This window comes from Oncorhynchus gorbuscha, linkage group LG13 (genome assembly GCF_021184085.1).
Source record: "Oncorhynchus gorbuscha isolate QuinsamMale2020 ecotype Even-year linkage group LG13, OgorEven_v1.0, whole genome shotgun sequence".
Taxonomy (NCBI): domain Eukaryota; kingdom Metazoa; phylum Chordata; class Actinopteri; order Salmoniformes; family Salmonidae; genus Oncorhynchus; species Oncorhynchus gorbuscha.
The window spans coordinates 30,656,956-30,669,193 of record NC_060185.1 but is presented as its reverse complement, the minus strand read 5'-3'; the positions used below and the strand labels follow the sequence as shown (position 1 = coordinate 30,669,193).

General features: G+C 41.5%; 1 protein-coding gene across 4 annotated transcripts in view; it reads left to right on the top strand.

Moving 5' to 3' along the window:
* The window catches only part of LOC123992704 (roundabout homolog 2-like), a 66,503-nt gene that overhangs the window by 28,600 nt on the left and 25,665 nt on the right, over positions 1 to 12,238 (top strand). For all 4 annotated transcript variants that reach the window (XM_046294137.1, XM_046294138.1, XM_046294136.1 and 1 more), the window contains exons 3-5: positions 9,222 to 9,379; positions 9,694 to 9,814; positions 9,952 to 10,090. In XM_046294137.1, coding sequence (XP_046150093.1) covers positions 9,222 to 9,379; positions 9,694 to 9,814; positions 9,952 to 10,090 — 418 coding nt within the window. The remainder of the gene's footprint in view (positions 1 to 9,221; positions 9,380 to 9,693; positions 9,815 to 9,951; positions 10,091 to 12,238) is intronic.

Sequence of the window (12,238 nt, the reverse complement as noted above, 5' to 3'; positions counted from 1 at the left end):
GTTGACCGTGCATGTCAGAGCAAAAAGCAAGACAGGATTGTGTCGAGGCACAGATCTGGGGAAGGGTAACAAAAAATAAAAATAAAAATGTGTTTGCTAAAAGGCATCTAAAGGACTCTGACCATTAGAAACAAGATTCTCTGGTCTGATGAAACCAAGATTTGGTTTCTTTGGCCTGAATGCCAAGCGTCACATTTGAAGGAAACCTGGCACCATCCCTACGGTGAAGCATGGTGGTGGCAGCATTTTGAGGGGATGTTTTTCAGCAGCAGGGACTGGTAGACTAGTCAGGATCGAGGGAAAGATAAACAGAGCATTATTTTCCTTGATGAAAACCTCCTCCAGAACGCTCAGGGCCTCAGAACAGTCAGGGCCTCAGACGGCAAAGGTTCACCTTCCAAAAGGACAATGACCCTAAGCACACAGCCAAGACAATGCAGGAGTGGCTTCAGAACAAGTCTCTGAATGTCCTTCAGTGTCCCAGCCAGAGCCCGGACTTGAACTTGATCGAACATCTCTGGATCTGGAGATACCCGAAAATAGCTGTGCAGCGACGCTCCCCATCCAACCTGAAAGAGCTTGAGAGGATCTGCAGAGAAGAATGGGGGAAACTCTCAAAATACCGGTATGCTTAGCTTGTAGAGTCATACCCATGAAGACTCAAGGCTGTAATCTCTGCCAAAGGTGCTTCAACAAAGTACTGAGTAAAGGGTCTGTGATATTTCCATTTTTTTGTGTTTTATAAATGTGCCAATTTTTCAACAAAAAAAAAAGTTTTTGCTTTGTCATTATGGACTATTGTGTTTAGATGGGGGGGGATAATTTAATCAATTTTAGAATAAGGCTGTAACATACCTATGTGGAAAAAGTCAAGGGGTCTGAATACTTTCCGAATGCACTGTTTCTAGGCTATCTGCTCTAGTGTGGTGGTTTTTGGTTTGTTTCATTTAATATATTTCATAAAATGTCATATTCACTTCTCTTGAAGTTAAATAAAATATGCTAAATTTGAAACAAACCTTAACTTCATGTGTACAGACTATCTTTTGCTTGTTTTTTGTCCATCCTTCAGCTACCCTCAACCCCTCCCATCGATCCCTGAAGACCATCCAGTTTTTAGTTTTTTTAAACAAAACTACAGATTGTAAACATTTTTGCTAAGGGTAATCTTATTGATCGATTGACTATGACTTTTCAAATCACCCAGCAGTGCAATTTGTGGAGTTAGCTCCAGGTAAATGTTGTAATTGTTGACATTTGCGCGATCGATTTTTCCATTGCTCATTTGCGTCATTTTGTATCAGTTCATAAACCATGTGCCATAGAATCGGTACAAATCGAAAATCTTTCCCCAACTATTTTGCAATGATTATGGCACTATTTATCAGAATTTTGTTTAACCAATTATGGTCTTTAATGCAGGGCCAACAGACAAGTTTCTTACTTTCTCCCCCCTTCCACAAACCTCTTCCATCTGTGCAGTAATGCTGCAATTAGTTGGTTTTAATTTTGGGTAGATCAGACATGTTGTCACGGGTGTCGTTGGAAGTGGACCAAAGTGCAGAGTGGTGAGCGTACATTTTATTTGATTTTATTCGCCAACAAAACAACAAACGACAGCAACAACTGTGAAGTTTACATAGCTAAGTGCCACAAACAAAGTTAACTACCCACACTGAAATGAGGGAAAAACGGCTACCTAAGTATGATTCCCAATCAGAGACAACGATAGACAGCTGTCCCTGATTGAGAACAAAACAAAAAATAGAATGCCCACCCCACATCACACCCTGACCTAACCAAATAGATAAATAAAACGGCTCTCTAAGGTCAGGGCGTGACACATATCCATATTTTTGTTAGCTGCATGTGTGTCAATTCCACCAGTCCTATTTATGATATAATTTACAAAGATTATACCGTATAATTATTATTATTTTTTCTATTTTTTAATCAATTAGTATATTTGAGTTTAACCATAATATTTGTTCTGTCTTTTCTGGTGGATTAACCTGAAATTGCAAACAACTTTCTATGGCTTGTTTTAAAAATAGTGACATTTTGGAGAGTATTTCATTTTCAAATAACCGAAAGGGAAATGTTGTAATCTGAAAAAAGGGTAAAATGCCCTTCTTGAACATGGGGTGAGACATTCTTACTAATCTGCTAGAGAACCAGTTTAGATGTAAATATATTTTTTATGACTGAAGCCTTTAGTGAGAGGTCTAATGCTTTAAAATTAAATTATTTCTGCCCTTCAAATGTATATTCTTATATAAATTGACCCTTTTTCATTTTGTCTGGTTTGCTGTTCCAAATCAAATGTAATATTTTTTTTTGCTCATATAATTAAAAAACAAGTCGCTAGGTGTAGGCAAGGCCATAAGCAAATGGGTAAACTGGGACATGACTAAAGAGTTAATCGGGTGATTTATTATTTATTTTTTTACAAATTTCCACAGGTATTTGCCATTGTAGCAATATCTGAGCTGAATTAAAAATAAAGTTTAACATTATTATTTTTTTTACTTGCTTAAAGGGCTTTACAGTGATGTCCGTCTTCTCCTGATGGTTTTTTTATGAAGGAATTGCATTTTTGGCTGCAGCTTGTTTCTTGGCCTCTTCTACACTACGACTCTGCCACCAGACTCTTATGTAAACCCTGAAGAAGAAATGCAGACGAGATGCTTTCTGTATGGACAGATATCATGGATACTACTTTACATTACATTACTCTTTTTCTTGTCATAATTATTTACATAAAGGATTCAAGATTTTGAATAATCGAGTTGGCTTTAACAAGTGCCTAAGGATGAATTTGTAGGCATGAGTTTACCGCTCGTCCAAGCATTCAAACACAACGGGCTCAATAGACCTAGAACTGCCTGAGTCCCTCTTTAACCTCAGTAGACACAGACAATGGCTGGATTAAATCAATCCCGCTGGCTCTATTAGCCATGACACGGCAGTAGCAGAGCGATGGCATTAGACCACCTCTAATCGGTTTACTCCTACTGTACTGAGAAAAAAGAACAATGGTTGGCAGACCATCAGGTCACTTTATTCTAGGACCTGCCTTGGGAAGAAGGAGTGCTGAGGGTGCCCTGAAAAAGCAGAATACAGTTTTTTTTTTTTTTATATATAAAATAAATATTTCTTTCACAGAAGTAGTGCACTGGGCCTATAATAGTCCTATATTAGCTGACTGGTATAGTCGTATGCAGCGTTGGGGAAAAAAGCGACTTACAATTAGTGTGTTTATCTTAAGAGAACTCGTTGAGACAACTACATATCACAATCGTAGCGAGTATATATTCCCTCAATAAAGATGTTATCAGCAAAGTCGATGCTATTAGGAAAGGGGGAGGGTGCCAGGACAGAGAAGATCTTCGGACTGGGCTGAGCGGGAGCTGCCTTGTGCTGCTGTACACAGCTCCCCACTTTGTCCGCTGTTTAGTGTTTTTTCATCATGAATCTTGTTCTGGAGGAAGCTCTGCAGAGTGGTCACTAGCTGGCATAGCCCCAAAGTCATGAAATCATATTTTAAATCTAACCTTAACCACACTTCTAACCCTAATGCCTAAGTAACCTTAAATTAATACCAAAAATCACTTTTTTTGCAATATAGACAATTCTGACTTTGCATCTAGTGGATATCTCGCAGTTCTGCCTCAAGGACTAGACTCATCCCAATTAAAGTCAACCTGCACTCTGTTCCTCCAACATCCCGTTTGACAAATCCCCCAAACTCTGCCCAACCTCTCAACCCTGTCCCCTACGCCACCTTTCGAGTCCCCTTCCAACCTCACCTTCTCCTTACACTCTTCCCCAATCACCCTACTCCTCCCATCCTGCCTTTAGACTGTTCAGTGAATCTGATCACTGACTGATGTTTAGTCTGCTGGTATAGTGGTGTTCATAGTGAACTGACTGACAAGGGCCCCACGGCAATTCAGACCATTACTTTAGTAGTCATTACCATGACTACTCTCCCAACTCCCCCCTTCAAAACATTAACAGATGGCCACTTCGACTGCACTAAAGCTGCACTCTTGCTAAACACTATATATTGAGATTAATGTCACTTAAAGATACAGTGGTGAATATTCTGTGGATATTCTTAATCTCTTAATCTGTATATCCCTGAAACATGAAAAAATGTATGCACTCACTACTGTAAGTCTCTTTGGATAAGAGTGTCTGCTAAATGCCTAAAATGTAACAGTTATTATAGTAGTAAACATATAGCATAATGGTTAGTCATTTAACCACACTGTTTAAAACGAGCTAAAATAATAGCAGGAGGTGAATATGGGTTGTATTTATCCTCAGGCCAGCCCAGGACATTAGGTGCCCCGTTCCCCACTCTAGTCACGTAAGGTTGGGATAGTTCAGATTCAGGAAGTCCTAGTACTTACTCACCATCCATGTGAATCAGGTCTGGTAGAAATACTGCGTTTTGGACTTTACCTCAGGAAGTTCCCTGGCCATCTGTCTGTCTGAGAATATCAGGAGATTCCTGTGGTGCCATCATTATTTCATAAAACTATAATAGTGTGTGAATTCTGTGAAATGAAAGGGATTAACTCATTGGCTCTATATCCATGTCTTCTCTTCAGTTCCCTCAACATGGCGGGGTTGTGATGGTCTCTGTGCTCCCGGTCTCGTCTCTGCACCGGCCCTTTACAGACTGAGCTCTAAAAATAATACACCACTTTCAATTAGCCTTCTGGACTACTGAACAGCCTGTTGGGAAGGGTGTGTGCTTTGACAGGTTATAGTTCATCCATCTCTCGTCTTAAGAGGGGGGGGGATCTTGTGTTGGTCTCCTTGTTCTGTGGGTGGGATGGGAGGTCGGGGTTAGACCCCTGAAGGGACAGATGTCCAGGCCCCGCGTGCCTCTAAATGTCCCCTGAAACTTCCCCCCTGCCTATGTACTTCACTCATCCCGGACTGTAGGTAAGCAACTCCTACTAGTTGGATGAGCTGATAGGCCTTGTGTATATTAGATTCAGATGTGGTGGGTGTACAATCTGAGACAGAAAAAACTCCAGTTGATGATGAAGAATTCTGACAAGCTTTTTAATGTTATGTACAAGACTTGACTTCTGTTACCCATTTGTTTCAAAAGTAGACTTTTCTAAAAGTTTAAATGTCACGTCAATGACAAAAGCCTAGTTTCAGTTGGGGAATTAAATGTGCTTCATTATAATACAGATGAAATGCCTCAATCTCCAAATTATTAAAAGTAAGAGCTACTGCTGCATTTTAACAGGCAGCGACTTCAGGCAGGCAGAGAGTGTGTGACAGATTGTCTCATTGGTGGGCTGGCGAGAGGGAGATCGACAGATGACCACTTCAATCCTGACAGCGGATCTGAAACGCAGCCTGCTCAGCGAAGGCTCAGCCACCATTTGTCAGCTTCTCAGAGATTGGAATATTCATAGCATCACGTTTCCCAAGATAATTGCAGCCCTTACAGCTTAAGACAGAAGGGAGACACTCTATACACTCTAGATGGCTGTGATAAACTAAATGAGATGGTAGTCAGTCAGTCACTGTGGTTGTGAAATATAAATGCCATGTTAAAAGACACAAATAGCTGCTGTGCTGAGGGATCTGTCAAACACATGTCAGGGGATAAGTGACGGGGTAGTGTGGCTTAGCTGGAGAGATGCACAGTTGGTAGACAGGGGATGAGTTCACTAATGTGTTTAGATTTATTGATGTTTGAGATTGGACTAATTCACAGCATATTTACAGTGCTAATTAATTTGATTGGGTGTTGATGCATTATTGTGTTAACAGATGGATAGTTAGGCAGGCAGATAGTTTTGGTCTGATTCTTTACTTTGTAAAATGCCAACCTGAAATATTTATAAAGGTATAAGAAGAGACATTGATTATTCTGAAGTAGTATGTGTGCGAGAGAGAATTTAAGGCTGGAGTAGTAGTGCTGCACAGGTTACCTGAGGCTGCCAAGTCAAGCATCTCATCCGGTCTTCATTTGCATAGAAAAGGCTGCTGACCTCACTGTGTGACCGTGACAAAGATCACATTCCTTTTTTAGTTTTGTCGTTCGTTGTGTCAAACTGTCATATTTGTAGCGTAGCACCCCATATTATCGGCATATTCAACAGCGTTTAAGAAATATATTACCTTCAACCATGTTATCTTGTGATCAAGCCATCAATGTTTTGTGATTTGGTGTCGTAAAAATGTTAGCTAATGGGTTAGCAATTAGCATGTTTGACATTTCAGTGGAAATGCTACTACTATTAGCTTTTTGATAAGCGTTTTAGCAAAAAACGACGGCCTGTATTATCGGCATACGGTCTCCAGTTATTGGCCACCTTATATCTTGTATTTGAACAAAATTGTATCTGTTTTTAATTTTGTTTAAAAAAAGAGACCCCAACCTCGTATCTGAAGTGTTTACAAGATATTTGGCTCGGCCTTCCAGTAAAAAAAAGTGGCTTGCTGTAAACTTTTCATTGCGTTACCTGGTGCACCCTCCTGTAGTCCCTTAAATGGTTCTTCAACATCTTCTTCAGTGTTGTAAACAAACAGTGTCTCATTATTTGTTTTACAGATTAATCTTATGTTTTGAGAAAGTAGATAAGTTTAATTCTAACATGAGAATGAATACTTTTGGTTAAAAGTTGTATATTAAATGATTGGTCTGTTGTACAGTCAAATTTTACAATAGTGTGTGTGTGTGTGTGTGTGTGTGTGTGTGTGTGTGTGTGTGTGTGTGTGTGTGTGTGTGTGTGTGTGTGTGTGTGTGTGTGTGTGTGTGTGTGTGTGTGTGTGTGTGTGTGTGTGTGTGTGTGTGTGTGTGTGTGTGTGTGTATTTCAATGAAAATCGGTGGTCAGATAGCTAGAAGGGTGTCTTTATTCACAAAAACGTTATTTTCCAGGCCATTTAAATGTTGAGTTTGACGTGATTTAATCCTCCAAACGCTAGAGAGTGTCCAAAGTTCGGGGGTGTCCGATGTTGGGTGGAAATGAGCTAGTGCGGAGATGTGTATTATCATAGTTTCCAGTATGAGACAGAAGCATTGCATTAATGTGTGATGCCATTTTTCCCTCTGACACGTTACATTTTTCATGTATTTGTTTACTCTGTGTTGGACTAAGATATGAATTATTCATCCACTTTGGCAGTAGAGACTGCAGAATAGGATGCGGCACAGGAAACATCAAAACACTGCACAGCAAGGAAGTTGCCAGGGATTTGAACTGTCATGTACAAGCACAAAACACAATGTACTGCTCTCTCCCAATCACCTCGTTTTCCTCTCGTCTAACCTTCAAACAGAAACTCTACGTATAAAATATGCTCAAATTGATTTCAAGGACAATATTTGACATTGCACTTGTGATGACATTGACAGAATACCGCATTGGAGACTCCAATTCTGATGTATACAGAGGGGCAAAAACATATTTAGTCAGCCACCAATTGTGCAAGTTATCACACTTAAAAATATAAGAGAGGCCTGTAATTTTCATCATAGGTACACTTCAACTATGACAGACAAATTGAGAAAAAAAATCCAGAAAATCACATTGTAGGATTTTTTCATGAATTTATATGCAAATTATGGTGGAAAATAAGTATTTGGTCACCTACAAACAAGCAAGCAACAAGCAAACAAACAAGGCTCTCACAGACCATGCTTCTTTAAGAGGCTCCTCTGTCCTCCACTCGTACCTGTATTAATGGCACCTGTTTGAACTTGTTATCAGTATGAAAGACACCTGTCGACAACCTCAAACAGTCACACTCCAAACTCCACTATGGCCAAGACCAAAGGGCTGTCAAAGGACACCAGAAACAAAATTGTAGACCTGCACCAGGCTGGGAAGACTGAATCTGCAATATGTAAGCGGCTTGGTTTGAAGAAATCAACTGTGGGAGCAATTATTAGGAAATGGAAGACATACAAGACCACTGATAATCTCCCTCGATCTGGGGCTCCACGCAAGATCTCACCCCGTGGGGTCAAAATGATCACAAGAACGGTGAGCAAAAATCCCAGAACCACACGGGGGGACCTAGTGAATGACCTGCAGAGAGCTGGGACCAAAGTAACAAAGCCTACCATCAGTAACACACTACGCCGCCAAGGTATCAAATCCTGCAGTGCCAGATGTGTCCCCCTGCTTAAGCCAGTACATGTCCAGGCCCGTCTGAAGTTTGCTAGAGAGCATTTGGATGATCCAGAAGAAGATTGGGAGAATGTCATATGGTCAGATGAAACCAAAATATAACTTTTTGGTAAAAACTCAACTCGTCGTGTTTGGAGGACGAAGAATGCTGAGTTGCATCCAAATAACATCATACTTACTGTGAAGCATGGGCGTGAAAACATCATGCTTTGGGGCTGTTTTTCTGCAAAGGGACCAGGACGACTGATCCATGTAAAGGAAAGAATGAATGGGGCCATGTATCGTGGGATTTTGAGTGAAAACCTCCTTCCATCAGCAAGGGCATTGAAGATGAAACGTGGCTGGGTCTTTCAGCATGACAATGATCCCAAACACACCACCCGGGCAACGAAGGAGTAGCTTCATAAGAAGCATTTCAAGGTCCTGGAGTGGCCTAGCCAGTCTCCAGATTACAAACCCCATAGAAAATCTTTGGAGGGAGTTGAAAGCCTGTGTTGCCCAACAACAGCCCCAAAACATCACTACTCAAGAGAAGATCTGCATGGAGGAATGGGCCAAAATACCAGCAAGTATGTGAAAACCTTGTGAAGACTTACAGAAAACGTTTGACCTCTGTCATTGCCAACAAAGGGTATATAACAAAGTATTGAGAAACTTTTTTGTTACTGACCAAATACTTATTTGCAAATAAATTCATTAAAAATCCTACATTGTGATTTTCTTGATTTTTATTTCTAATTTTGTCTATCATAGTTGAAGTGTACCTATGATGAAAATTACAGGCCTCTCATCTTTTTAAGTGGGAGAACTTGCACAATTGGTGGCTGACTAAATACTTTTTTGCCCCACTGTATATCTCATATGCAGAAGTTTGCATTTGAAAGACAACATTCTTAATAACATGCATGTAATCAATTAATAGTTAATAACGATCAGCTGTATTCTGTGGTTTGAGTCTGTCTATTTTTTTCTGTTTTACCTACCTGGTAAAATAATGATAATATGAATAGATAGACTAAACCATGCCAATGCTCTCCTCTCCCAAGTTCTGAGGGATGACTTCCGTCAGGCCCCCAGTGATGTGGTGGTGGCAGCCGGTGAGCCAGCAGTCCTGGAGTGTGTTCCCCCCCGCGGTCACCCTGAGCCCACTGTCTCCTGGAAGAGGAACAACGCCCGCGTCAGCAACAAGGATGACCGCATCTCTGTGAGTCTCGCCTATATGACCCCTGATCTAGGACCCCTCATTACAGCATCAAGCTCATTAGAGTTTACATACACAAGTTCCAACCCAAAGCTCACTGAGTCATTGCAGTTCAATCCCAAGTCAACCCAAACTGTTTCAAAGGCCATTAATATAATGAATGATGCATGCTGATGATGGTGGAATCATTAATGATACGGTCTATGCATTTTGTAGTGCTGATGTCAGATGGTGGAAGTACTGGCTCTCCTCTGAAAAGCACAAAGGCTAATACATGACGTGATATGATGACCTGTCATCACTGTCTTGTTTTTCAGATGCGTGGAGGCAAGCTGATGATCTCCCACACCAGGAAGAGTGATGCTGGCATGTATGTGTGTGTGGGCACCAATGTGGTGGGAGAGCGGGACAGTGATCCTGCTGAGTTGGTTGTGTATGGTGAGTCGTGTGTGTGTGTGTGTGTGTGTGTGTGTGTGTGTGTGTGTGTGTGTGTGTGTGTGTGTGTGTGTGTGTGTGTGTGTGTGTGTGTGTGTGTGTACGTGTCTTCGTGTGTAACTCTGGGTCTCTCTTTGCAGAGCGTCCTGTGCTGATGCGGAGGCCGGTGAACCAGGTGGTGATGGAGGAAGAGACCATTGACTTCCTGTGTGAGGTACATGGAGACCCCGCTCCCACGGTACGCTGGCGCCGAGAGCAGGCAGAGCTCCCCCGCGGGAGGTGAGGACACATTGACAGACAGGTCTACTCACTAATAGAAGAATTAACTGATTGAATTGCATCTAAAGAGAGACAAAACACCCAACAATACATTGATTTATGGAGTCCTGAAGGTACAGAGTGAGGGAAGTCCATTCACCAGGGGTGCACAGATTGGGTTCTACCTGTATAGAGCTCATGTCCCTTTCCCCTTCCAATCTCCAAAGATCCCTTTTGGGCAGTGACATAATTTCCCTCAAAATTAAATAGTTGTATAATATTGTTTCATTGTTGTTCTGTACCCACTGCCTGCAAGTAGTCGTGATGTCATCAAGTTTGCTAATCCCATAACCCACTCCGTCCGTTGGTAGTACCTGTTGATCTGCCCTGTACGGAGCTCACGCGTGCCTGGTATCCAAACATGCATGGCTTGAGAGATGCGGTCACTACTTGAGTATGGGTAGCTAGCTACCTAGTTTAAATATCAACAGTATTGTCAGAGTATCATAATATTTCATTGAACACCCGCTTTAGCCTACATCATCAATAATATTCGCTCTGGTTGGCTGATACACACAGCATAGAGAGGCAGAAAGACATAGAGAGGAGACACTACATCAATGACCCTCCAACCCAAACTCACCGTTTTTTGTCAGTCAGAGTTGCACGTGTCAGGGCAGCAGCAACACAGGCAAGCTAACCACCATATACTAAAATATCCACACAAGCCACTAGTTAGCCAGCCATATATCATGAGATAGAAGACTATGAATATTATATTATGTAGTTATTTTATACAAGCATTGACAATAAATCATAATCAGTCAAATAAATCTCACTAGCTAACTAGCAGATGTACATCAATCATCAATTTGAATGATCAGTTGATAGCCCACCCTCCTTTTTGATGTCAGTCATGTGTTTAGGAGGCACTGTAGCGAGCTTGCTTACAATTTGTGATGAGTGAATGTGTTGCAGAAATAAATAGGGGGATGCTTTTTTAAGTGTGTGGGGGGTGTGATACATTGATTGATGGAGTGCTGGAAGTACAGACAGACTGACAGAATTAGGGAAGCCCATTCACCAGGGATGCATATGCGATTAAAGTAGGTGACCTAGAAAGCACAGCTACAGTAATTACTCATTAATTCATGCCTTCCCTTCCCTCAGCCAATACAAATTCATGAATGGGAGGCCAGTGAGGATTCATTAGGTTTGACATGTACAGTACCAGTCAAAAGATTGGACACCTACTCATTCAAGGGTTTTTCTTTATTTTTACTATTTTCTACATTGTAGAATAATCATGAAGACATTAAAACTATGAAATAACACATATGGAATCATGTAGTAACCCAAAAATATATTTTAGATTCTTCAAAGTAGCCACTGTTTGCCTTGATGACAGCTTTGCTCACTCTTGGCATTCTCTCAACCAGCTTCACCTGGAATAATTTTCCAACAGTCTTGAAGGAGTTTCCACATATGCTGGGCACATGTTGGATGCTTTTCCTTCACTCTGCGGTCCAACTCATCCCAAACCATCTCATTTGGGTTGTGATTGGGTGATTTGTGGAGGCCATGTCATCTGATGCAGCACTCCATCACTCTCCTTCTTGGTCAAATAGCAACACAGCAGCTATTAAAACATTCCCAAACCAGAAACCGTGGATTGATGGCAGCATTCGCGCGAAACTGAAAGCGCAAACCACTGCTTTTAATCAGGGCAAGGTGACTGGAAACATGACCGAATACAAACAGTGTAGCTATTCCCTCCGCAAGGCAATCAAACAACCTAAGCGTCAGTATAGAGACAAAGTAGAGTTGCAATTCAATGGCTCAGACATAAGAGCTATGTGGCAGGGTCTACAGTCAATCACAGATTACAAAAAGAAAACCAGCCCCGTCGCGGACCAGGATGTCTTGCTCCCAGACAGACTAAATAACTTCTTTGAACGCTTTGAGGACAATGCAGTGCCACTGACACGGCCAAGTACCAAAACCTGTGGACTCTCCTTCACTGCAGCCGACGTGAGTAAAACATTTAAACGTGTTAACCCTCGCAAGGCCGCAGGCCCAGACGGCATCTCCAGCCGCGTCCTCAGAGCATGCGCAGACCAGCTGGCTGGTGTGTTTACGAACATATTCAATCAATCCTTATCCCAGTCT